General features: G+C 29.0%; 1 protein-coding gene across 2 annotated transcripts in view; it reads left to right on the top strand.

Moving 5' to 3' along the window:
• The first annotated feature begins 7,130 nt into the window (after positions 1 to 7,130).
• LOC107161976 (protein outspread-like) overlaps positions 7,131 to 26,569 on the top strand; it is a 94,060-nt gene continuing 74,621 nt past the window's right edge. The window contains exon 1 of one of the 2 annotated variants that reach the window (XM_015508635.2): positions 7,131 to 7,600. In XM_015508635.2, coding sequence (XP_015364121.2) covers positions 7,469 to 7,600 — 132 coding nt within the window. In that variant the 5' untranslated portion in view covers positions 7,131 to 7,468. The remainder of the gene's footprint in view (positions 7,601 to 26,569) is intronic. The other variant, XM_015508637.2, reaches the window with a different exon arrangement.

Here is a 26,569-nt window from a genome sequence, read left to right as displayed (position 1 = left end):
TACATATACTTACTTATGGGCATATGGGTATTGCAGTGGTGTAATTAGGAATTTGTCTTAGGGGAGGATAAACATTTTTTTCCATACAAAATACTTAGATTTTCAAGTACAATATTTCATCAAAAATTCTTAAACTAATATATATGTACACAAAATGTATTAACAAATGTGCTTTAAAATTCTACACAATTTAGTACCTATACAATATTATAATAATTTCTTCAAAATGTAAATTTTGAATATATTAGAATTAAAATTTACTTTTAAATTAAATAATAATTTATAGATTTCTTGATATTAATTTTATTTAATATATTTCATCGTGATGTCAGCACGATAAAACATATTATAATTCCACAAGCTTCAAATTAATATATTATAAATATACACATCATATAGGCTCTGGGGGGGATATATCCCCCTCATCCCCCCTTAATTACGCCCCTGGGTTATTGCTATATCTAAATGTATTTACCTAGTTCATTTTTCCTGAAGAATTTTACTGATTCTAGAACAAGAAATGAATTTAACTATATTTCTAGTTTCCTATTTTAAGGAATGGTTATGCAATTTGCATTACCAATAATAATTGTATTTTATTTATTATTCAATTATTTATAAATTAACTTAACATAAATTTGATTAAAAGTAATTCGTTATTTATTAAGTTTATTACTAAGCGAACGACCTTCGCTGGTTTGGGTTTGATGAAATAAAATATTATGAGTAGCTATATAAATGCCATTTTAGATGCAGTATATATTTTTCTATAATATTCAAATATTGAACAAAATACAATTATTATGTATAATGTTTTAAAACTGAACATTTGTGCCTTTGAATTGATTTGATAGGAAACTATTCTTTAATTGTTTTGATTTAAGTGGTTTAAAATAATATTGAAAATTATAAATATGGTTGATAGTTTATGATGTCATACATAATTATCTTAATATACATTAAATCCTTTAATTTTATTATATAGTCAAATAAATGAGCACCAATGCCATCCAGTATCCATTGGTATCGTGAAATATTTAAACGGCGAAATTAATTTTTAGTATAAGAATAGCGTTATATTATAGTTATATAGTTTTTTTTTCGATTTAGAACCGACAGCAGAGGAAGGTCTGTTTGCACAATACTACTCCTCTGCTGCCATCGTAAATAACATTGGTTAATAATAGTTACTGTATATTAATTCTAAAATATTTTAAAATACTACAATAAATAATTAAATGATTATTAAATTATGTATATCTCTTAACACATTTATATTTATGATACTATTGCGAATATAAATTAAAACTAAATTAAACTAAAATATGATACATTTGCAGTGGCGGATAGGCCCACCAGGAATTCGGGATTTTCCCGGTAGGCCCTATCCTGTGTTGATGTATTTTGACATTTGTCCTTGGCCACAAGCGAATTTTAATCACCCGTGCTTACATCAGAGAATTAGGTAGCTAATCATATTATATGTATAGTTAAATTGATAAAAAAATATAATATCATATTATGGTTAAAGTCATAATATGTTTTTGAGAGAAATAGTATTTACCATAGAGTAAGAATGCTCGTTTTCTATTTTCAGCTTCACTTAATTTTTAATATTTTGATTCAACCAGAATGACAATATATACACAATAAAGTATACCAAAGTCCTAAGAAATATTAAATAAAATAATAATTATAATTGAAACAAGACAATTTTTATAATACCTATTAATTACCTAGTGATATTATATAAGAATAAAATTAAAAATAGATTTTTTGTAAACTAGTTCATTAATTTCGCTAACTTTTCTTAATTTGAATACAACTAAAAAATTAAGTTAATATTTAAATGGTTTTGAAAATAATATAATAATGAATAATATCAAAAAAAACATAAATGTATATAAATAGCAAAATAACTACTTTTTGCAAATACAGTGTTTATAAATAGCCTGTTGGTTATCTAATGCTAATGCATTATTGCATTCCACAATAATTGTAAAGTAAATATTAAGAAATAGTTAAACTTCCTTAAAAAAAATGATATAAATAAGTTATAATATATAAAAATAAATTCACAAAATTTAAAACCAGTACACGTCAAGTCGAATTTAAACCTTCAAACAATAGAAAACGAAATTGCAGATTTGCTGAACGAAAAAATCGTCTTTATCAACTAAAGTAGTACTTTAGTATATGCACTTTAAAAGTACATACTGATTACAAAAATATCTACCATGTGCATAGAGTAACTCTATGGCATAAACGATAGACATCACGGTCTTAGAAGATAAGGTCGGACAATTATACATTATCAGCATTTCGCTTAGTGAGGCAAATCCATTTTAAAATTTGGCCGCTGTACAATTGAGCGCTGCCCTGCAGACTTTTTTTGAGGTTATGGCATTATACATTTAAACAGATTTATAGTATTTATAGTATTTATATTTATTATTTTAATTAATTTTATTTTTTATACTAGTCATTCTCATTACTCATTAGACAGTAGACAGTAGTACTGTAGTATGTAGTAGACACTAGTTCAAAAAACTATGACGGTCATATAGTGGTAAAATATTATATTATAATTTATACTTTATAGTCAGATAGTCCAATATTCTACAAAAAATGAAAATTACTCGAAGTGTTATACAATATACAAATATTATAATTCGTAATATATACATTAATAGGTATGTGGTATTTACTGACTACTACCTACTTAATAATTAAACTTTAATTATTAAAGGTTTTATTACATAATACTTTTTGTAAAAGGCTATGACCTAATCACAGCTGAGGTAGCTACACAACTCCCCAAAAAAACCTTACTTCTCTTAACACACATTTTCAACTCCATACTTAGACTGTCATACTTCCCTGTTCTTTGGAAATTCTCAATCATCATTATGATCCCCAAACCTGGCAAACCTCCCGACTCTCCCGAATCATACAGGCCCATTAGTCTTCTTCCACTATTTTCTAAAATTTTTGAACGAATTATCCTAAAACGCATCCTTCCTATCATTGAAGCCAGTATACCTAATACCCAATTTGGATTTCGTCATAACCACTCTACAATACACCAAGTCCATCGTCTTGTGGATAAAATATCGTACACTCTTGAGAAAAAGCTTATTTTTGCACAGCTGCCTTCCTCGACGTATCACAGGCATTCGACAGAGTATGGCATGAAGGCTTACTCTTCAAACTCAAATCTATTCTCCCACCTTACTATTTTCTATTATTTAAATCCTATTTAGAAAACAGACATTTTTCCGTTCGATCTGGCTTCTCCTTATCCGAAGTTTCACCAATCCACGCAGGGGTACCTCAAGGTTCCGTAACAGCACCTCTACTCTTCAATTTATTCACCTCAGATCAACCTACCACCCCCAACACTACAACTGGTGACTTTGCCGACGACAAGGCGCTTCTAGCGATCCATTCCGACCCCGAAATAGCCTCAAACCTCGTACAAAATCATCTCAATCTCTTATCAACCTGGTATAAAGACTGGGGAATAAAAATCAACGAAACAAAATCCATCCATTGTACGTTCACACTAAGGCAAATAGTCTGCCCACCCATCTTCCTCAACAATGTACCTCTCCCAACCGCCCAAAATGTTCGATACCTAGGTCTATATTTAGACCGCAGGTTAACTTGGGCAACTCACACCCACAACAAAAGACTTGCCTTAAATAATCGCTCTCGACAACTACGTTATCTCCTCACATCACAACATGTCAACTTAAAAAACAAGCTACAATTATACAAACTCCTACTCAAACCAATCTGGACATACGGTATCCAACTCTGGGGAGCAGCCAAAAAGTCCAACTTAAACAAAATTCAAATCTTCCAATCTAAATGTCTCCGTCAAATAACTAAAGCTCCCTACTATGTATCTAACGACACTCTACATAAAGATCTAGCTATTCCAACAGTCCAAAATGTCGCAAAAACTTTCTACAAACGCACACACTCCAAGTGTCAAAATGTCAAAATGTCAAAATGTCAAAACTATTTACTGTTTACTAAAATGTTTGGTGCTATCACTAAACGACTATTTCAAGTTGTTTAGTGTTTCTGGTACCTTTGATAATGCTTATTATAATGCTTATAATGAACTTATCACTTTTAGACCAAATCGCGTTTTGGCGATGAACAAATTTGATATGCCATATCAGTAAACAATCGGCAAAGTTGAGCAAACTGTTTGCTCTCGGTATCTCCGCGAAAACGCGCTTATAGATAGTCACTGTAATGGATGTGTTAAAATTAAATTCAATGATATAACATCATTGTATACGAAAAACGATTTTGAGTAAAACGGTCTGTTAGCGGTTAGTCTACAAAATTACTATTTACTAAGTACTAAGTAGGCAGGGGCGTAATTAGAAATGTCTTATGGTATCATATTTTCCCTCTCAAAACGTTTTCATCATTCATGGCCAAATAAATCGAAATATAAGTTTTTGATAAAAAGATAACATTTTATTAGAACAATGTATAATGAGACATATTTTTAAATATATTTTTTGTAGTTATAATAACTGAAGGCGTCTGGGGTGTTTATTTGCATATTATATATTAATTACTTCTTCAGGTTTTATATAATTATTTCAAGGTGTACATTGAACAATGCTAATCCATTCAATCGATTTTCTTCCATAATTGATCTTAAGTAGCTTTTTATTCTCTTAAGTGAAGAAAATGACCTTTCAGATGTGCATTTTGTTACAGGAATATTTGCAAATAGCATTAAAAGCCTTTAAATATTTGGATAATAATTCAAGAGTAGTAAAAATATTGTTTCCAATGCAGTGGATGGAAGTTAATGTACTGGTTTATGTTTAGTTAATATTCTCAATAATAAAAAAGTATATAATACGATGAATGGGTAAGGCAAGGACCCCATGTCCCCCTTAAGGCTTAAATACGTCCATGTAAATAGGTATGATTTATTATTTTATAATATAGTGATTAAGAGGATACTACACCCGTATGTGTTGTCTCTGTCTTACAAAATAATGAACAATACGGAATAAACTATTTTGCACGAGAATACCTACTAATGATCAATAGTAAAATGAATTAATTTAAGAGGACGTTATATTTGCATATTGCAGGGATAAAAAATATTTTGAACGCTATGTGCCAAAAATGACTTTTTTTTTTCAAGCGTGTAATGAAAAATATTATACATTATAACATAGCCAAAATATATAATATGTAATAAAAATATTTTTATTTTTTGCATATTACCTCTGGCACGCATCCCATGGATTTGCCATCCCTGACATATTGTGTTAATCTCTGTCTTAAAAAATGTGTTTAGCAAAGCAAACAATTGTTTTTCGCAGGAAAACTATTTTTCCTTCTATGTTAATAAAAAAAAATTACTAAAATTTCACAATGCATAGGGAAGAATTTTATCTACGTGGTAGCGTTTTTATTTTTTTGATAACACGAACTAATAATTTAATAATTAAATGAAAAAACTAAAGATGATCTTAAACTGATAACTTCAATTGAATTTATTATTATGTTATTTGAAACATGCTACAACAAAATTAAAATTCTTGACTATGTGATGCGGAATTTTGAATTTTATTATAAATGCAAAAGGAGTAATACTCCTGGGGTACTTAAAGTGTCCAGCGCAAAACAATTTTTGCTATGTAGTGCCTATTTTGTAAATTTGTAAGATGGAGATAAGAGACAATACATGTGAGTATAGCGTTCTTTTAAATTAATTTATTTTATTATTAGGCATTACCGCATTAGTATTACAGACTACAGTAGATTAGAAATATTTTTGTTGAAAAAATTAAATTTGAAAATGTCATTGTGTCTGTGTGTATATTTAATATTTAATTTGGAACAAATTCACTTTAGCTACCCAGCACATTTTTTGAATTTTTTTTCGAAATATACGCATTTCTGGGAGTTAAAACGATGGTGCAAAAAAAAACTGCGCGGACGCCATTATTTTGGAAGTTTTAGCCATCCAAAGTTAAATCCTAACCTAACCTTCGGGGTCGTGGGGGGAGGGGGAGAGCATACCTGCTCTGCGGGCAGACGGATGACCTAACAAGTAATTTTAACCTTGTTAGTTAAAGTAGGTAACATAAATATGGTGGCTCCGGTCGTCAAACTCAAGGGACCTCCCGTCGCCAGACTCGATGGCCGTTAGCGTGGTCATTCGCTCAAAAGTTATGTCAATTAAAAGTTGCAGTGATTACGCGTGTATCGGCATACGCCCTACGCTCCACGGCTCATTATAAAGCAGTGTTGTGCGCATGCGTATTAACGTAAAATCGCAAACTTTGGATGGCTATAACTTCCAAAATAATGGCGTCCCCGCAGTTTTTTTTTTGCACCATCGTTCTTAACTCCCAGAAATGCGTATATTTCGAAAAAAAAATTCAAAAAATATGCTGGGTAGCTAAAGTGAATTTATGCCTTTAATTTACCTACAAATAATATTTTTAAATTAAAACAAACACTTTATTCTTGGTTTTAATGTATAATTTCATCCAAATTTAAACTTAAAATAAGTATGAAAAAACTTTGTTTATATATTATTTAGATTTTTTGGTTACAGAATTACTTACGTGAAATTTTGTTTTCAATTTTCAATCTTTGCAATAAAAATTAAGACTCTTAACCTAAACAAAAAAAATTTAAAAATTGTAATGGAAAATACTGCTATAGATCACTATAGATCATAAGTACAAATATTTTTATGGTAAAGCGAATTCTCCACAAATCTTATTATAAATTCATGTTGTGTTGTGAATAAAGGCATTGCTTCCATTATCCATTTAAATTTATTATTATATTAAATAACTGCATACCTACGGCTTACAATTTTTTTGAATTATTCTTCACTCTTCAGGCTAACAATCTCAACATTATTAATTTTTAGAAGTACCTAAATGGATAATTCTAATTGAGCTTTCCTGTGAACAGCGTTTCTCAAATTGGAATGGCACCGATAGATGGCACTGCTCATGGAATAAACAGCAAGCACGTCTGGTTACCGACTTGGTCTCCCCTCCATTGTGACCGAGGTACTAGGCCACGCACGTTCCTCGCGGTATCAGCAACAGCGGGCGACAGCAGCAGCTATCGACCAACCTTCGGCGTGCGCGGTTGTTGTGTTTATTGTAAGCGTATTTTTTCTCCGAAATAACATTCGTAGTTGGTGCGCGCTTTCGATCAGTGTTACAGTGTAGTGTAGTTGTATAGCAATGATTTAATTGAAACCGTTTAGTGTGTGTCGTCGTTCGTAATACTATACAGTGCGCGCGTGTTCGTTATATTCGGGAAAGAATTTTCCGATATTGAGATTCGTAATTCGTTTCGAATGGCTTCGCAAAGTCCAGTGGTGACCAAGTTCGCGGGATTTTCGTCGGTTTTCGTAGTTGTCGTTGGGTCAAAGTGTACGTAATAAACGATGACCGTAGGGCCCATGACACGGAACGGTGAATGTAAGAAGTTCTCGCCCAACATATTCAACAAGTCGAAATGTACCAACTGCTTCAGGCAGAAGGAGGAACACAGCGCCGAAGCTTTGGAGAGCAATCGGGTGAGTGATCAGAGATCGATATTATGATTTTATTATAGCATTATAGGTACAATATTCTTACTCCATATTACGTAGCGAATCTCTCATCGCTATCTTTTTTGTATCCGATCGTTAGTCGTATATTTGCACGTATTTACACATTTTAATTCTATATACCTTGGTTTATCGTCGCACATATTATTATGACGATGATGTTAGTTGCGGTCCAACACGAACCATCATTTATACTTTATATGAAATTTATCTTTTAATAATATAAATTATACGTATTAGACTTACGCAAGTTTATGTAGATACCTTATGGTGCAAATGTGTAATAACATAGTACGTGGTTGTATATAGGTAGGTAGGCACACAAGTTCGATCGTACGTCGTTGTGAGGTTTCTTTAGAAAATATATTCGTGGAACTAACGTATATATATTCACTATTTGCTTTTTTTTTATTAATGTTGATCATTTTTAAGTTTACAAGTAGTAAGTACGTAATATTTTTTATATATGGAACGTTTTGCAGTATGATAAAAATTAGTTAGATAAGTTAAGCTGTTAAATTTAATTGTTTTGGATAAAACTTAAAAAATATCTTTAAGATTAAGAGTGTACAAATGTATAAGTTCCTACCTATATAATATACAACATAATATGTATATCGGTATTGCAGTCAAATATATGTATGTCTCATTTTGTTGTATATTCGTTAAGTATTTATGTTGTATATTATTCACTACCTGAATACCTATTATAAATAATACAATTTAATTTTAGTTATGGCAATACCTGTATATGTGAATAATTCAAGTTCAACCATCGCGTAATAGGACGTGTTCACGAGTTGTTTTCACCGTATATTTTTCTAATCCGTCAAGACATGTTCTTAGTGTATATGCAATCATTAAATATATAAGTGTAATTTCGTAATGTAAACGAATAAGTTGAACGATATTAGTTGAGTTATGAAATTTATTTCACTGATATATTACTAACTAATGGACGAATTGTTTACAATTTATCGTTGGAGTTTGGTATTGGTATAACGGGTAGATCCGCAAGTTATTAGGCCACCGGCTAGACGTGTTCGCATATTTCTTGGTGAAAAACATGGCAATTTTTTTTTACGCCTGACTAATATCTTCTCAATTCATACGATTATAAATACTGGACTTCGAGATAAGAGAGTAGGTATACTGTATTCATGTTTTGCAGAATATGAAGAAACCGGTTTTTTCAACGTTGGCTTCCTCTATGTGTACTTTAAAACTGTGTTTAGATCCACAGAACCTTGTATACATACCACTGGCGCTATATTCTGTCGGGCCAATCAAAATTGTCCAGATATCATTAGCCTAAACCGACCATCATCAACACTATACCTATAATGATAGTGTGTTTTCCGACAGCTAGTAGTATTTAATCTTATGCTGTAAACTTGTAACTTTTTGTATTAGTCGACAGTTTACTCGATTATAAATGGATTTTATATGAGAACCAATTGGTGAATCCCGTTTAAGTTTATAAAATGCTACAACTGACGTAACCTGAAACGTCTCATTTGTTAAAAAATCTGAGAAGGGTTTCTTTATCGATTTCACCAATTTGAAATTCAATAACGACTGTGATTATGATTTCATTAATTAATATTGAAATGAAAGAGAAAGTCTATTGTTTTCCACATTCGTAACTTATAACTACGATGTCATTTTTTCGGTTTCGCTTGAACATTAAACAATAATTAATCGCGTCGGATTACAACTAGAAAGTCTAGAAATAATACCTTTTCTGAAATTTCGTTTTAGTTTAAAATTGGCATGCGAAACAAATCATTTCTGGTGCCTATGTGTTATACTATTAGTAGGTACTTGAATTAATTAACTTAACGTGTACATGTTTAAAATAGAATTAAGCATTTTGCAATTGTACTTTTTTCTACCTGTCTAAAAAATGTACTTCGACTTAGAAGTTTTTTATCATTTTTAAAAAACCATATCCTGCTATATGTATAGCTTATAATTGATATAGTTATAACTCTGTATACACGTGAATTTAAATTCATTTAAAACATTAATATTTATTATTAGTATATATTTATTATATTTATTTTATACTTGTCTTATACATTATTATTTATTTTTTATGCAATACGGTAGACGCGAGATAATCTGGATGATTATAATAGTGAGACTTGGAAATATTTTGGTTGTCGAGATAACCCGGTAGTACCTTTAATATATTTAAATATATACGGATTCGAGTTCAGCTTATTTAGTCCGAAACTAATATTTTAATTAAGATTGTAATGTGTAAATAATTAGAATTGAGAAAGCATTCATGTTGAACGGGTAGGACTAACCGTTTTTTCTTCTTCGTTGTCGGTGGTTGTATTGGGTAACTATTTTTTATTCTTTACCTTACGTGAAAATTGAAATGCACGGATTTATGTAATTTAAATCAAACTAAATGAAAAGGTAGAAGAAAAAACGAAATTGTTGAAACAATAATAACTGTTATTACGTGTTATTATTATACTGATGAAGGCGATTTCGGTTTTATGCAACCCAGATTCTACGGAAATAATACGATTTTACTTTCCACTCGTCTATTGCAATGATATAGATTTTCGTGCAAAATATTAAAGTTATGAATGGCATAGGTATTATTGTTATTTGTTAAATGGAAATACATTTTTCTATCAATGATATCTTTTATTATATCAGAGGTAAAAATATGGTGTTTAAAAAAAAATTGTTTATCGCTATAAGAATATATCTTAATTTAATATTGATTAATCATTTAAAATTATCTATATTAAGATATAATAATTCGATGCTTTAAATTGATGCATGATTAATTGAATCTAGAGTTAATATTTTTAGTTTTTACACTGGCATACAATCATAATGGCCTCGGTACATTACATGTTTATTACATGGTAATATTGATAGTTAAATATTTCATGAGAATATCATCGAGGCTTATTAGTTTCTTACGATGAAAAGATGCAGGACAAATTAAACTATATTTATTTTTTAAACCGTTTATTAGTCAAATATGAGGTAAAATAAATATAAAATCACGCAACTGTCAATTTTAAAAAATAAAAATTTTTATTTAAATCTTGAGGTATAATAATTTGAATTCATATAAAAAGTTACCTCAATACATATAATTTAAAAATTGTTCAAAGTTCTAAAAAAATTTTTTAGTTAATTACTAGGTACATATTTTATTGTAAATAAGGTACTTATAGCTAGATTTTTAAATTATTTGCAATTAAGTTTTGGTAGTATAATATTATTAATTCTATAAGCTTTTGAATCTTAATAAAATATAGTCGTCTATATACCTACATCACAATAATTATTTTATTTACTGTGTTTGGTGGCCGTCAAAATAGAACTTTGATGATAATAAATATTTAAATGACTCAACTGTAAAAATTGGTGATTTGTTAGTCAAAATGTCAAACCATGAAATTAGAATAATTTGGTGAATTGTGACATTGTGAATTTAAACTTTAGAAAATACTAGACTTACTTCAAAAAATAAAAGTGTAGATTACGGCTATTGACCTTTGTATTACGTGAGACCTTGTATGTAAAAAAAAAAAATTTGTAGATTTATGAAGTGTAGTTAATAGATATGAAGTTAAAAATGTTCTATTATTTAGTTTGATGCCTTATGAAGAGAAGAATATTATCAAATTTACCTATATTTGAAGAATTCGGTGTAATTTATAATATATTGTATCTATATAAATATTATATTCTTGTATAATATAAATTCTTATAAATATAATATAAAGACTTTTAGTGTACATATAGGCATTTACCATCTACCAATATTTACATTTGTTAGAGAAAATTACATTTTAATATTAAATTCAGTTTGAATTTTACTAAAGTAATCCGTAACAAAACTAAAAGATGAATTGTTATATTATGATGGTATCTTTCAATTTTCATTACGTATTGTATTCCGCTATGTTCTTCGAGAATTTATTATCTTAATTTTATTTTTATTTTTTAATATTATCTTAATTTTATTTTTATTTTTAATATTATCTTAATATTATTTTGTGATCATACATAGTAATCTGATATTTCATGTCAATATGAAGAGCTATTTCAACGCATTCTACATATTATTTCGTTATAAAACTTCCGACGTTTCAATGTAAAAGACTGGGTAATTAATAATTATATTGGAGCTTTTACCTTCTTTCGGTATTATATAATGTGCAATAAATCAATATTTGTATCCGTTTGAAAACATTTATATAATCCTTGCGAATAAATTTATTCAAATTGGGACTGGCCACCGTCTACTATTCTACACCTCTACTACTATTGTTTTAAATTTGATTTTCCATATTCATGTATATATTGTCTACTAATCCTCTAAAAATAAAATAGTTTAGATCAAACTCTTGTTTAGAAAATATCGTTAAAAAAAATGCTCAACAACAACGAGGGAAGAACTAGGTACAAATTTAGTAAAGAGAAATCAAACCAGACGTTGAATAGGAAACCCATAACGGGTCAGGACTCGTAGATCTGTCCGTCCGTCTGTCTGTTGCATTGTCGTCATTCAACAGAACAGACCAGCAACAGGCTGTTGTCATCGTAACGCGTACCGGTATCTTAAATCAGTTTTGTGATGTAGACCAGAATGTCCCTGAAAAATAGTAATGTAATGTAGTAATTTAGTAATGCAAACTTCAGTAATAGTGTCTTATTTTATTTTTATTCTTCCCAACAGAGGTGATTACAATTATTACATTCTTACAATATACATTGTGAAGAATACATAATGAAAAAAGGTGGGTAATTCGTGGATGCCGCTCTGCTGTACAGTAGGTTACAAGTGGGTTACTGTAATGGATGGAATTAAATTTGAATCCAATGATATTATATCATTGTATACGAAAAACGATTCTTAGCAGAGACGGTTTATCTGTCTAGGATATATTATAGATTATTAACAATTTTTTATGAATTTCTAGCTTAAAATAATTTGCGAATTTTCAGGATTTTTACATATGTTGTCAAAATTCAAACTTTGAATGCTTATAAAAAAAAAATTGACTACCTATATATTTCTTTTATTTTTCAACTACTATTGTAAAAATATATTAGGAGCCTCGTATTAAATTTTCAAATCTAAGATTTAAAAAGAAAAACTTTTGTGCGTTTCTATCTAAGATAATTTTAACATTGTCGTAATTTTTTACGCATTTAGTCAAAATTTTAACTTTAAATGCTTATAAAAAAATCGTGCATAGGTATGCATTTTTAATATTTTTCAAGCTTTTCTACCAAATAAATAAATTTTATAGAAAAAAATCTAAAAAAGTTGAAAAATTAAAATGTCAGTAAACAGCTTAAAACAAATCAAAATATTTTGAAAATTTTATTAAATATAGAAAATGCCTATATAAACATTCAGTGAAAATGTCAAGTAGCTATGGTCATTTGTTTTAGAGTTACACCAAAATAAGGAAATCGCTAAATGAGAAATCTAGTGAAAATTCAATGTTGTAAAAATTTAAATTTCAAATGCTCGTAAAAATTGAATTTGAATTTCTGGTGGACATTTTTTTTTGTGATAAAGATTGTCAAACTTGTAAGGAATCTTGTACTAAATTTTTGAATCTTAAATTTAAAAAGAACATTTTTTATGAATTTCTTGCTTAAAATAATTTGCGAATTTTTGTGATTTTTACGTATTTTGTCAAAATTCGAACTTTGAATGCTTATAAACAAAATTTTGACTATGAATTTATTTTATTTTTCAACTGCTATTGTAATATTATTTTAGGAGCCTTGTATTAAATTTTCAAACTTTTCTAATCTACAAATAATTTTTGATCGATATTAATTTTAAAAAAAAACTAATTATGATCGAAAATTGCATATGCCTATAAATAGTTCAACTTAAATTGAATTTTTTTGAAAATTGCCTGGTGTATAGAATATATACTTATATAGACATTTGGTGAAAGTTTGTTTATCCCGATTATTTAGAAAAATATTGAGAATTTTTTTTTTTGACCTTCAAAGTACCAACTAGATTCACTTTTTAATGAAACGAAGTACTGAAGTCGAAAATCGAAGCACTTTTACTGCCCCAAAACGTAATGATAGACACACAAAAAAATAAAAAACACACATCATAGTAAAATCAATACATTCCCCGCTCCGCTCAGAATCTAAAAATAATTAAAATTAATAACAGTAAATAAGTTATACTTATAACCATATAAATAATTTTGGTACTTTTTGTCATATATTAAGCTTTAAGAAAAAACAAAAACTAAGTTACTAAGTTAATACTTATGGTAAGTACTTTGTGATCTATATTTACCGTTTAAAAATACTTTTAAACATAAATGATTACACACTTAGGAATATTAAATTTTGGAATATAAGGCAATATTTCTCGTGATAATATAACAATAAATGAGGTATTTTTTATTGTTATTTATTTTCATTTGGAATTTAAATAAAACAGTTCAGTGGGCTATGTCACTAGCTATAATTTCTCTATTATCTATGTTTAAATGTTTTATGTTTTTTTGTTTTTAATTCACATTAAATATTGTGAAATGTAACTGCAAAATTGCTAATCGTAATGCGTTTTGACACTACACTTATATATAGATGAATATCTATATTGTATTTTCAACGTTTCACACTGCATTTTATAACTGATATTTAGTGCTTCGTAAAAAATAACAATATATTGTGTATCATATATATACAAGACTACTATACAAGACTGTGTGTCTGTGTATAAAACTTACTCTGTTATTTTATAAGAATATTTTTTTAGCTATTTATTTTGCACAGTTTATTTTTCACAGGTGACGTGTGAAGAAGTGGGAGGATAAAATATGGTTATTGTGCATGCTGAGCGACTGAGCAAGAGGCCTATTATTCAGATGTGTTTAGAGTTGCGAAACGTACTGGCTGTTTATTAATTAAACTCGTGACACGGTTAAGAATATATTTCAATAACTCAAAAAATTGTTTGATATATTTTAATTTTTTTTTCGTTTTTAAAGTGTAGAATTTCGTTTATGAAATCAACATAAGCCGTGTAGTGCGGTCACTAGGTCTTGTAGGGTCATACACGTGACCTGGTTCACCATGCATGTGTCGTTAATTTGTAATTCTTAATTCTAAATAATTAGATGGTGTTTCCTTCGTTTCAGTATATTATAGACTATAATAAAATTCATTTAAATCGTGTTCTTGTAATTTCGAACTAATAGCATTAGGTTGCAACACTTTTCACCACTTCGGCAAATTTAGATTCATCGATATGGTATTATTGCAGCAACAGATAAAAGATATTGGAATATATATACTTTAAAGATAGTTAAAACTAATATCGAATACTCTATAACTATAAATAAATTAGGAAAAGGAATTATATTGATTTGTATTTTTAAAGCTTAAAAAGCAAGGCAATTATATACCTTCAAACTTCACTGACGGTACATCTTATTAAATTCATGCATTTCACTTTCACTTTAATAGAACAAATTAATATAGCTATAGTAAAACTATTGAAGTACTTACCAAACCACGTAATATACGAGTACACTCCTATATAATATACGTAATAGGGTGATACAGTTTAAATGAGGTATGTATTGGACCAACATTTTACGGGATACCCCTATGCTCCTCTGCTTAATTTATAAATATATTATAAATGTATTTAAATACTTAAATAAGTTATAAGTAGAGATGTTACGAACCATAATATTTAAGGTCGAACCGAACCCGAACCGAATTTTTCTTTAAATTAATGAACTCGAACAGATCCGAACTTACACACTTTTAATCGAACCCGAACCGAACCGAACTCATCAAATATTTTATCAAACTCGAACCGAACATTAAAAGTTAAATTGGATATTATTTTATTTAATATTTATTTATTTATCATTTAGCCACCATACCTCAGAATTATTGAATAAAGATTTTACAACTATTTACTTAAATACTTTAAATACTTTAATAGTTAATAATTATTATGCATGAGATTTTTAATTTTTAATTATTAATATGATGATAACTGATAAGAATAAGAAAAAGCGAAAAACATCAATATTTAAAACAAGCAAACATTTTTTTTTTTTTTTTTTTTATTAATTCAAATAATATACAGTTTTACATTAATTGTACATTTGAATTATCTATCTTCTGTAAGCTAGGCTTGTGGCGAAGATAGAGAGTTATAAATTGATACATATTATGCTTAAAAACTAAAACACTATTATTGCGTAATTATACAATACAAAAAGAAATAAATAAAATACAATACAATAAGGTTAACCTAAGTTACATTTAAAGATACAAGTAGCCAATAATTAATTAATTTTTTAGCGTTATAATATTTGTAATTAATATTAACATTCTTCTTTATAGAGAAAGGCATAGAATTGTAATATATAGGACCAAGATAATCAACAAATTTTTGACCAACTGATTTTTTACAAAGTGATGTTTTAGCATGAAAAGATCGAAAAGCTCTTTTGTTACTAATTTCATTTTTCTCTACCCATTGATCTAAGTGTTTAACCACCCACATAATAGCCATTTTTTTGAAAACAAAGTCAACTGGTAATACATTGAACTCTTTAAAATTGAGACCAGTTGAACCAACATAGTTTGTTTTTTGTAAACATACACGTACTATCTTGTTTTTGTAAACATTAAAGAACTAATATTAATAATCTATTAATTATTAATTATTTAATAATAATTTATAATTTTAGCCGTTACTCCATTGACTTTTATTTTTATTTCTCTGGTTCGATTATTAAACTATTAGATATTTGGTTCGGTTCGATTATTTAGAATTTCCAGTTCAGTTTTCGAACCGAACCGAACACCCAGAGTTCGGTTCGGTTCGAAAATCGAATAGTTCGTAACATCTCTAGTTATAAGTATTATGAGTTATAAACATTTAGCTAATGAATACAAACAACATGAGAAAAATGCACGAGATTAATTAGTGTTAATTAATAATAATCACTCAATACATCTAAATATATATATTTACTTGAAATATTTCAATAATTTTTTATTATTCAATACAACTAATATAGAAAAAACTGTTTAAACCTTATTATATAATATAATGCTATTAATAGTTATGAGTTCTGAATTACTTGTATATTTAGCTTCATATTTATAGTTAAGGTTAAGCTTAAAAAAAAATTGTTTAGTTATAATCCTAGTTATAATCATTTAAACAATAATTTTAATAAACATTTTTTTCAACTATCGTTATAGTGATAGGAATAGCATGATAGAATCATGGTTTGGTTAATCTGATGTGTAGATTCATCTTAACACCATTATAGACAAGTATTCAAATATTTATTACTTTATTAGTATTTAAACATAAATATAATATTTCGATTCAGCTACAGATAATAATCCTAGTGCTTTATTATAAATCTAGATACTTTTTGAATATACATGCAGGTTAGTTAGTTTATTATATTCGTTTAGCTTTATGTTTATATAATATATTTATCTTCTTGTGTACTTATATTATATGAATGTTTGCCTTTTTACCCTCAGTTAAAAAACCAGGAACCAGTTCCTGGTGAAGAGGAGAACTCTAAATCTAAATGTATCTAAAAATGGATATTGTTCTGTCCGTCTACTCTGTCTATATTACTATAATAGACTCAAAAACTGCTGGGCCCTTTTTAATACCAAAAAGTATCAATACATTTTTTAAGACTTGAAGGGATGTTTATTGCTAGTTTCTTCAATTATTACCTATATATGCTGCTTAGAATGGGGTGGCTCACACCTGAATTTAGTTTCCAGGTCACGAAAAAGGAATATGTGAATATTTTTTTTTTATTCAAATGATGGTTGCTAAAATACATGTAAATATATTATATTACTATTATAATTAGCAAAAATATGACATAATTTTTTTACAAATATAAAAAAACAAATTTTTGCACCTAGTGACATTAGGTGGTGCAACTAATATTATATAATATATTATATATTATATATTATCATTAATTATTGTGCATTAACTGCTGTATTTTTGTTATCGACATTTTAGACTTTATTGGTTTGTTATAAAATTTTTGAATAATAATCGAATTCCTTAACAGCTGAGTTCTGGAATGTGAATCGTTCGAAGGTTTTAATATAAATTAAATATACAGCTAGTTGTGTTATTGGAACACCGATACAGAATTTTTAAAATGTCAAAACACAAAAATCAATAACTTATTATGCTAATGAACGGACAAGATTACGTAACGTCGTAGGGACATCGGTCGTTGACACCCCTTTCTTTTAGGGGTTGACGTGAGTCACATACTCTTGCAAAATCAACCAGGCTCCATCTTTGTTTGTTGGTAATATTATATGACTCATAATATACCATCATCAATTTGGGCTGTTTTCACACACCCACACGATCGTTGGAAAAGTTATGATTTATACTTAGTATTTTGTTTTTCGTATTCCAATATTAATCTATCCAGTTTCTTTTTTTGTATAATTAGGTTTATTCAAATATACCACTATATAGGTACTGCACATTAGCATAGTTTACACCTCCTGATGTAGGTATGTAGTTTAACGATGTGGAAATAGCCGGGTCAAGTAGATGTGTTTAGTTTTGACGAGTTTTTAACTACGAGATTTATATAACTGTTAACATTTTTATGTCGAAAAAGATCTAAAAGTATTGACCGTGAGCACTATTATTACTTCATCTCTCACCCGCTATTTCGATTAATGATGGGTCTATTGATAAAGCTAGCCATGACCAACATTATGCTATATTATCAGCAAAAATAAATCAATAACTTCTCACGCGTTATTGTTTTTAATTTAACACATGCATCTTTAATTGGTACTCGCTTTTTGCTGGTTATGATTTATTTAGATATTATTATTTTTATGTACTCATACATATTGTTTTAGGTATCCAACTTGAAATTAGACTGCATAGTTGAGTATACGACGGGCATAGGTTAAACATCGCGTATCTAATACAGTAATATTTGTTTACACCATATTATATAATACACTATTACAGCTCCTCCCTCGAGTCAACGATAGTCTTAGAGTACATAGTTTATAGTAATAAACCACTGTAATAGGACCACCTCGGCGCACGATCGTTGTCGTCGGACGGACATCATGTGGAAAAACACGCAATATCCGCCGCCACCACTGCTTCCGCCGCTGTAGGTATTCGGAACGTACGCTCGCGATAAGATGTGGCGGCGTGGCGATTGTGCGACAGACGGACGCGTGGAGGAGTATAATATAGAAACTGAATGGGAAAACAAGAAAATCGCGCGGGATCGCGCGTATACCGTTGCGCCGCTCGTCACATATATATATAATATATAAACACCGACCCACATGTGACCACAAACGAGTCACACCCGTTTAACTGTACTTTACATGTGCCCGTCGTAATTATTGGGTCTGTTGTGTTGTCGTTATTCTATTATTTTTTCTTTGCCATTCTTTTCCTTTTTTTTTCGATCGACTTGCATTGTTCTTTTGCAAGTGAATTGCAAGTATGGTTCAAGCTGGGCGGCGAATTCTGCAGTATAATATCTATATATTACTCATATTGATGATTGTAGCCCCCCTCCTATTTCGCAACTAAATGTAATACGGACGATCGCGCTCACGTGAATAATGTTATTTTATACTTATATATTATAATAATGGGCGCATAATATCATTACGAGAAACACAACTACATATTATTATAAAACTACACAATGATCCGAATTCGAAAATCCACAATAAACTTTTATCTCAATATATTTTACAAAATATAATTTGTGACTCTAGTTTAACTTGTTTTAATTTTTTTGTATACTCTTTTGTTTCAAATTTTCAATGCTTTGGTAAACATTAAAACAGTCGAAATATAAACATTCTGTATTACGTATATCTGTGAATAATATATAGTTATGCAAATAGAAACGTAACAAATATTTTCAAATAATTTAATTGTATAAAAAAATTCTGTTCGTGTCACATCCGAATATTTTATTGTCTGAGTATGTTAAAAAACGATGATATAAAAAGTATAAACGTCTACATTTTACTTGATAGTTATATCTCAATCAACAACGCTCTGGAATTTATTTTATTATTATTAAATATTCTGTAAGATAATACATATTAACGTGTTTATAAATGTCTATTCAATATATCAAATTGCAGATATATGATATATGAATTGTCGTCGATGAGTGGCTCCTTTCATCAAAATAATGTTAACCATACCATATTTGATTCGTTTAGCCAATATTCATATAATGTATTAAATTATAGTATAGCATAGTATAAATTGTATGCTTGTAAAAAAAAAAAAGTAAATATAATTTTAAACGAACATCTGCAATTCATTTGTCTGTCAAATTATTGTTTAATAACCAATATAAAATGTTATGCTTATTGTGTAAAATAAAAATCGATTGTAAGTTTTTTTCTACTAAAAAAATATTTAGAGTAAAATAATTGTAGAAATAAGACGAGTAGATTCGTATATAATATGTTTATAAATTCTTATAAGTCATTACAATAATTATACCTATAACGTTCATACTCTAAGAATTTTTAAAATTCAGTCTTATATTAGGTGTTTATATAGTATTCAGTATTAGATTACTATACATATCGGAGAACGCGAACGATGCATTTTTCTCTTTATTTCTTTGGCGTCTTCACCCCACTATAAGTTACCGCACGTGTATGTAATGATATGTACACATACATACCTAGGTATATATTTATACACATATATATATATATAATTATTGTTTTTGACGCCAGTAGAGCGGTTTCAGGAGGAGCCACAAAGGTAGAAAAAATAAAATTCCAATTAAACCCGTCGCGCCGCAGAGCTGATTTGATGGTGTGTTGCATGCACAGTGCACCACACCACATTGACGCCGCCGACGACGAGTTTGAAATATTATATGCAAACCATGTAATTATCATCATCGAAATGCTTAGAATGCCATTACACACACAAACACAAACATACGTATATTGTCGAGCGTTAAATAAACGCACATAAATGTATATCGTTTGAATAGATTGTCGGCTGAGAATAAATTGGTATATATAAATATAATATAAAAAGCAAAATTTGTGCCGCCGTTAACTATTCGCCTATCTAGGTATAATGATAACAATAATATATATACATAAAATAAAACTTCGAGCAGCTGTTTTCTTTACGTGGGTCAGTTATTATAATCACTACGACGCGCGCGGTGGAATGTATAATAAATTCTGAAGATATTATTATTTAAATTTTTATATCAAATATTTATTATCATATAATAGCTCCTAAGCTCCAGGTTCGATAGTCTCCCCTCATTGTGGTGATTCGTGATCCTGCTATAGTGTCTACTTATGTGCTATATTGTTATTAGGTATTTTTTGAATTTTAAAACAGTATAGAATAGCCGGTAATAATAATTAATGTATATGCGTTCGGAAGTGTGCGGAGAACGGATATATCCCAATATTTATTATGTTTATGTTATTTTTTTTTAATGTTAGATATTTCTTATGTCCCACCCCGAACACTTCATCATTTTCATATTTTTTTTCCGTCACCATCCTCATAGCCGGTGCTCTTTTATTTGTGTAAAACATAACGGTTCCTCGTTGGTCGGTCGACGGAACGATTGAAATATAAATATATACATGTACGGCATCATCAGATATTACACTCCATTTTTCTCAAAATCGCGTCATATATATTGATGTTTCATTTGAATAATAATAATAGTGTACAAGTAGTATTCGGACTTGCGGCTTATCCTGTCCGTGTACAATAGACACATATGCAAGTGCGTTAATGATAGGCGTGAGCGGTGAGGAGATAATATTAAGAACACGTTTTGTAAGTGTTTGTGTGTGTTTCTTGAAGTAAAATCGAATAATAATAATAATCGTTATACGATCGGAGGTAGTTGGGTTGAAGATATCTCTATATTATAATACGAGAAAATTACGTTAGATGAAACTCGTAAAACGTATATTTTAGTGCGAGTCCCTCAACCCCACAGTAATATAATATTGTATAAAGGTACAAACGACCACGACTATATACAGGGTGTAACAGTACTATTTGACAAATATAGTAATATTTTTAATGGAAATTTGTTAAATAGTCCTGTTACACCTTATATACTCGTACGTAGTAATAATTTTATCGTTTTTATCGGATTTAATGATTATAGAGATGAAAAGCGTGTTATCACATAATATAATTTTAAGTATGGTACACTGTCTTATATAATCAAGATCAGTAAATATATAATACTATACTTAAATGTTTGTTTTTTTTTATGCTGGCGTAACCCATAGGTATTAATATACCATAATTAAAAGTCAATATTATAATGTAGGTATATATTATGAACATACTTTACTATGCATTATACTTCAATATATGTTCATTTAAAATTAAATTGTAAAGATTTGAACTATTTTAGTATAATATATTATAAGTTGTGATCTAGCCATTTAAATATTTTCAATGGATAAAAACTGTGATATCATAATTATATAGGTACTATTAAACTGTTTTTTTTATTGATTTATCATCATGTTATTGATTTGAATGGTTAAAAATTGTATGGTCATTTTAAACAATGAAACTTTATGTATTTAATGTGCGTCTGTTAAAAATTTTTTAAACAATTTTCATGTACGCATAATATTCGGTAAATGAGAGTCGTAAATATATTTTTAAATAATTATGATGCGCAATCAAAATTGGGTTGTTTTTAATTTCAAAATTTTGTAAAATACTACTAATAGTATATACACCTTGTTACTATTAATTGTGTTGATCTAGATACAATTTAAATTACCTACCTATTGTTATACTTAGATGCATTTATTAAATTAGTTTTTGTCCTCAATTTTATAATAACATAATTTATTTTATAGAAATGAAAATCACCGCTGTGACGATTGTTATTTCGTTATTTTTCCGACCAACAAATAAGTAATCTTTATTTTAAACCACAAAAAATAATTCGTGTTATTTTTTAAATTGTCTTTTTTTGATATAATACCAGATATTTCACTGCTAGGTTTGGAACTGTTCTAAATTGTCCAATATAGTACCTAGTGGTTAGTACTTAACTACTTTCTATAAAATTACACAACTGTTAAATTTAATACACATCATAAATTAAAACATCATGTAAATATAATTGGAAAAATGACTGTATAATGTTGACGTGAGTTGGCTCAGCTAACACTTATCATGACTTCCAAAGCTTAAATTATAAAAATAATTTAAAGTAAACTACATTATAATAAATTATGTTCTCCAGAAATTTCGTTATTTTATTATAATATTATATTGTATATTTTAACGGATATTGTTTGACAAGGTACATTATAAAAGATATAATTTATAGTGGAAGTAGTGTGAATTATGATTAGACGTATTATTATATTCGTCCATTTGTTTTATTCATTGTGCTTTTTATATTTAAACTAAAAACGTTGGGTTGCAGTTTATCGAATATGTATTAAAAATATAATATAATTTATGTAATAATAATTTTATATTTTATTAATATTTATTATCGTAATTGGTAATTATATGAACATTAGAACTAGAACACTTGATATTTACCACTTTTAACAATATTATTTTAATTACTAATTACCTATTGGGTTTAAAAAATGCATATCCGTGATTGAACAATAACATTATATATTTATATTTTATACAGGTATCTGAGGTATCTACCGTAGCTATTTTATATTATGATATACCTACTATATAACGACGACCAATTAGTTTGTCTAATAAAATCGTAATCTGAATTCATGGTACAATATGTCGTGGTGTCACACTATAATGTGTTTTTTACGAGTCTTACTTGTCTTTTAGGATGATAATATTATGAATATCCACAAAATACTCGACAGTCCGCCATAAGAATAATATAAGTAGACAGTAGTGATATTGCCTGTAGTTGCATGCGTAATCCTCAATCTTAGTACATTCGCCGTCGCTATATAAAGGAACTCAGAATGACGTGAGTTAAACATACTTCACACCTCGTTTGACTGACGCACGTTGCTGTAGGTCAAGGTCGCTAGACATTTTAACACGATGTGTGAGAACCACCGTTGTCACACCAGGTGAATTTAATTTTCCTATTTAATGGTTCATAATATAACCTATACGAGTTGTCGCAAACGATGTTATTAATATTATACACGTTATAAATCGGAAGTAGGCAAAGTACGTATCGTAAAATATTGTTACCTGCAGTTATACAAATATAAAATAATATTTTATTAATAATATAGTTATGGTAAAATATTTTATGCATTTATAATAATTTAAACTTGTTGTGTGGCTTGGTGAGGCGCGGTCGTACGCTCAATCTGCGAAAACGCACTGAGCGTACGTACCGGCCGCAGTTGCTAGTTCCCGGATGGGTGACCACCCGGGATTTTTAGCAACATATCCTTAACACATATACACAAACACGTGTTACAACTCTACCCACTTAAAATCCTACAAACAAACATACAAAAATAACCCCTACCGTACCACCCCACACCCAATGGCCTATGTTGCCGCGGGTTCTCCTTACAAAAAAAAAACTTGTTGTTATCGAATGATTTACCTTAATTGGGCACATCAATTAGTCTTGATTGCGTGATTGCGATCGTGTGAAGAATAAGAAAGAGGAGGATTAGGGAAATAGGAATAATGATATTAAAAATAACAACACTTATCGGCTATATAATATACCTACCTCCCCTCCTTGATGGTTGTGGGCGAAGTGTATGTTTTAAATATATATATAGTGAGTAGGCTCGGGGGATTTAAGAAAGTGCTTGAAATAATTGCGTTTAAAATCTCATCGTTTGCCCGCTGCCACAACTAGGTATAAATATATATATATTATATAATAGTGCGGAATCTATGGGCCGCACACGCCGTACTGTAACCGCCGTGTTTAATGGTCTCTTCCAAAAAGAGACCCGACCGCCAGCCCAGTCTTGTAGTCTGAAGAAGAACATATTTTACGTGGGCATAGTATTCTCTCGGTTCTCACTTTACCTTATATTATATTGTTATTAATATGTGCACACAAATTATTATATTTCTCCATGTGATTTGTATGCGTTTGACTGGTAAGTATTCAATTTACGCGAGTTATGACGGTATGCAACACATACGTTAACTACATTTTTGTATCGAAAATAATTTATTAACACTTAAATGATTATATTTGGACGATAAATAGAAGTACGGATTATTTTCGTAAAAAAAGTTATTAGTATTTTTTTTTTATCAATAGAAGTATATTACGGTGTATTGAGTACTAAGTCAACTTTAATCGTATTAATAAAAAAAAGAGTTATACAATTTGCTAAAAATCAAAAGCTTTTGAAACTGATAAAGATTACCTATATTGGTCACGAGAGATATAATGAATAATTTTGATTATGAAAGGTTAGTATGTACGTGTTTTTATGATAAGATTTACTTAAGAATTTATACCTCGATAAAAGTTGGTATATCACTCAAGGACTGTGTAGCCATGTAGGTCGATGAACTTGCAGTGCTCACCGTTCATAACATAATAATATGTATAATGTCATTGAAATCCATATTGTCAATATTGGCTTACTATTTAGACATAGTGCATACGTATAGGTATAATTGTAACTGTAAGTATAGTATATACTTATACATAATATACTATATTACGTAGTCTGAAACTGTTTCCATTGTTCATTGATGTCTACTCATATTATATAGACCTTTGAAACCAAGCGTTTTTATTTTATTATCAATCAATTATATTGATCAAATATATTACGATACATAAAATATATCTCACAGCACCAACCAACAGTGAGTAAATATATAAAATTGTGCATATAATATGATGTATAATATATATCATACAATACGGAGAGCCAAATCCAAATGTGTTGCAATACGAGTAGTTCTGGACGTGTTGTATATAATAATAATATATAATATATAAGGTATATGGTGTTATTATTTTTTTCTCTATATTGTTCAATAAATAATGTTCGGACAGCAACGGGCTTGTACAAAACGAACGAGAAATGAATGTCAACACATGCGCGCGCGTATGAATATTATTATATTATAATTTATAATATACAAGTAACCATGATTTTCTCAATACCTTTTTTGCGACATAACACACTATACTAAATGATTTCGGTTGAAAATAAACATCACAAGAAAGAACTTATTATAATATAACGCTAATATGGTGTACTCGCATATTTGGAACCTACATTTTAGATTATGACAGCTATAATATGACACCTTAGACCATTTTCGACTGTTGATTTTTAAGAATAACTGCTAAATTTGCCGTGGTTTCATTTTCGGATTTACTTACTATAATGTACTAATGTAGATAGGTACTAATCTGTCAATTATAATTTTTCGTAATATACCTACAAATATAATTGGTGCAGCAGAACGTAGAGTACCAGAAACCAGACACACAGATGCGCAATTATTATTATTCTTTCTATTTTTTCGATACAATTCTTTTAATACATATATATATATATATATCACTGGTTCTCAACTGGTGAGCACCTGCACAATACTGTGCCGAGAGATTGACTATTATAGGTGTGCCGCGAGACGTTTCTGATATTTGTAATTATGCTGGTAAAAATATTAAAAACAGTAATTTATTTCATTACATTTGTGTTGAGTGTGCCGCGAAAACTTGTGATGTATAATGATGTACCGTGAACCAAAAAAGCTTGAGAACCTCTGATATATATAAACGAACCAACAAAACAAATATATGCATGCACCTACACAAATAAGTAGATTATGAAACTATAGATTTACATTTATTGAATTATATTCACCAT

This window comes from Diuraphis noxia, unplaced genomic scaffold (genome assembly GCF_037042655.1).
Source record: "Diuraphis noxia isolate RWA-SAM2 unplaced genomic scaffold, SU_Dnox_SAM2 contig0008, whole genome shotgun sequence".
NCBI lineage: Eukaryota > Metazoa > Arthropoda > Insecta > Hemiptera > Aphididae > Diuraphis > Diuraphis noxia.
This window is presented reverse-complemented; position numbering and strand designations above follow the sequence as displayed.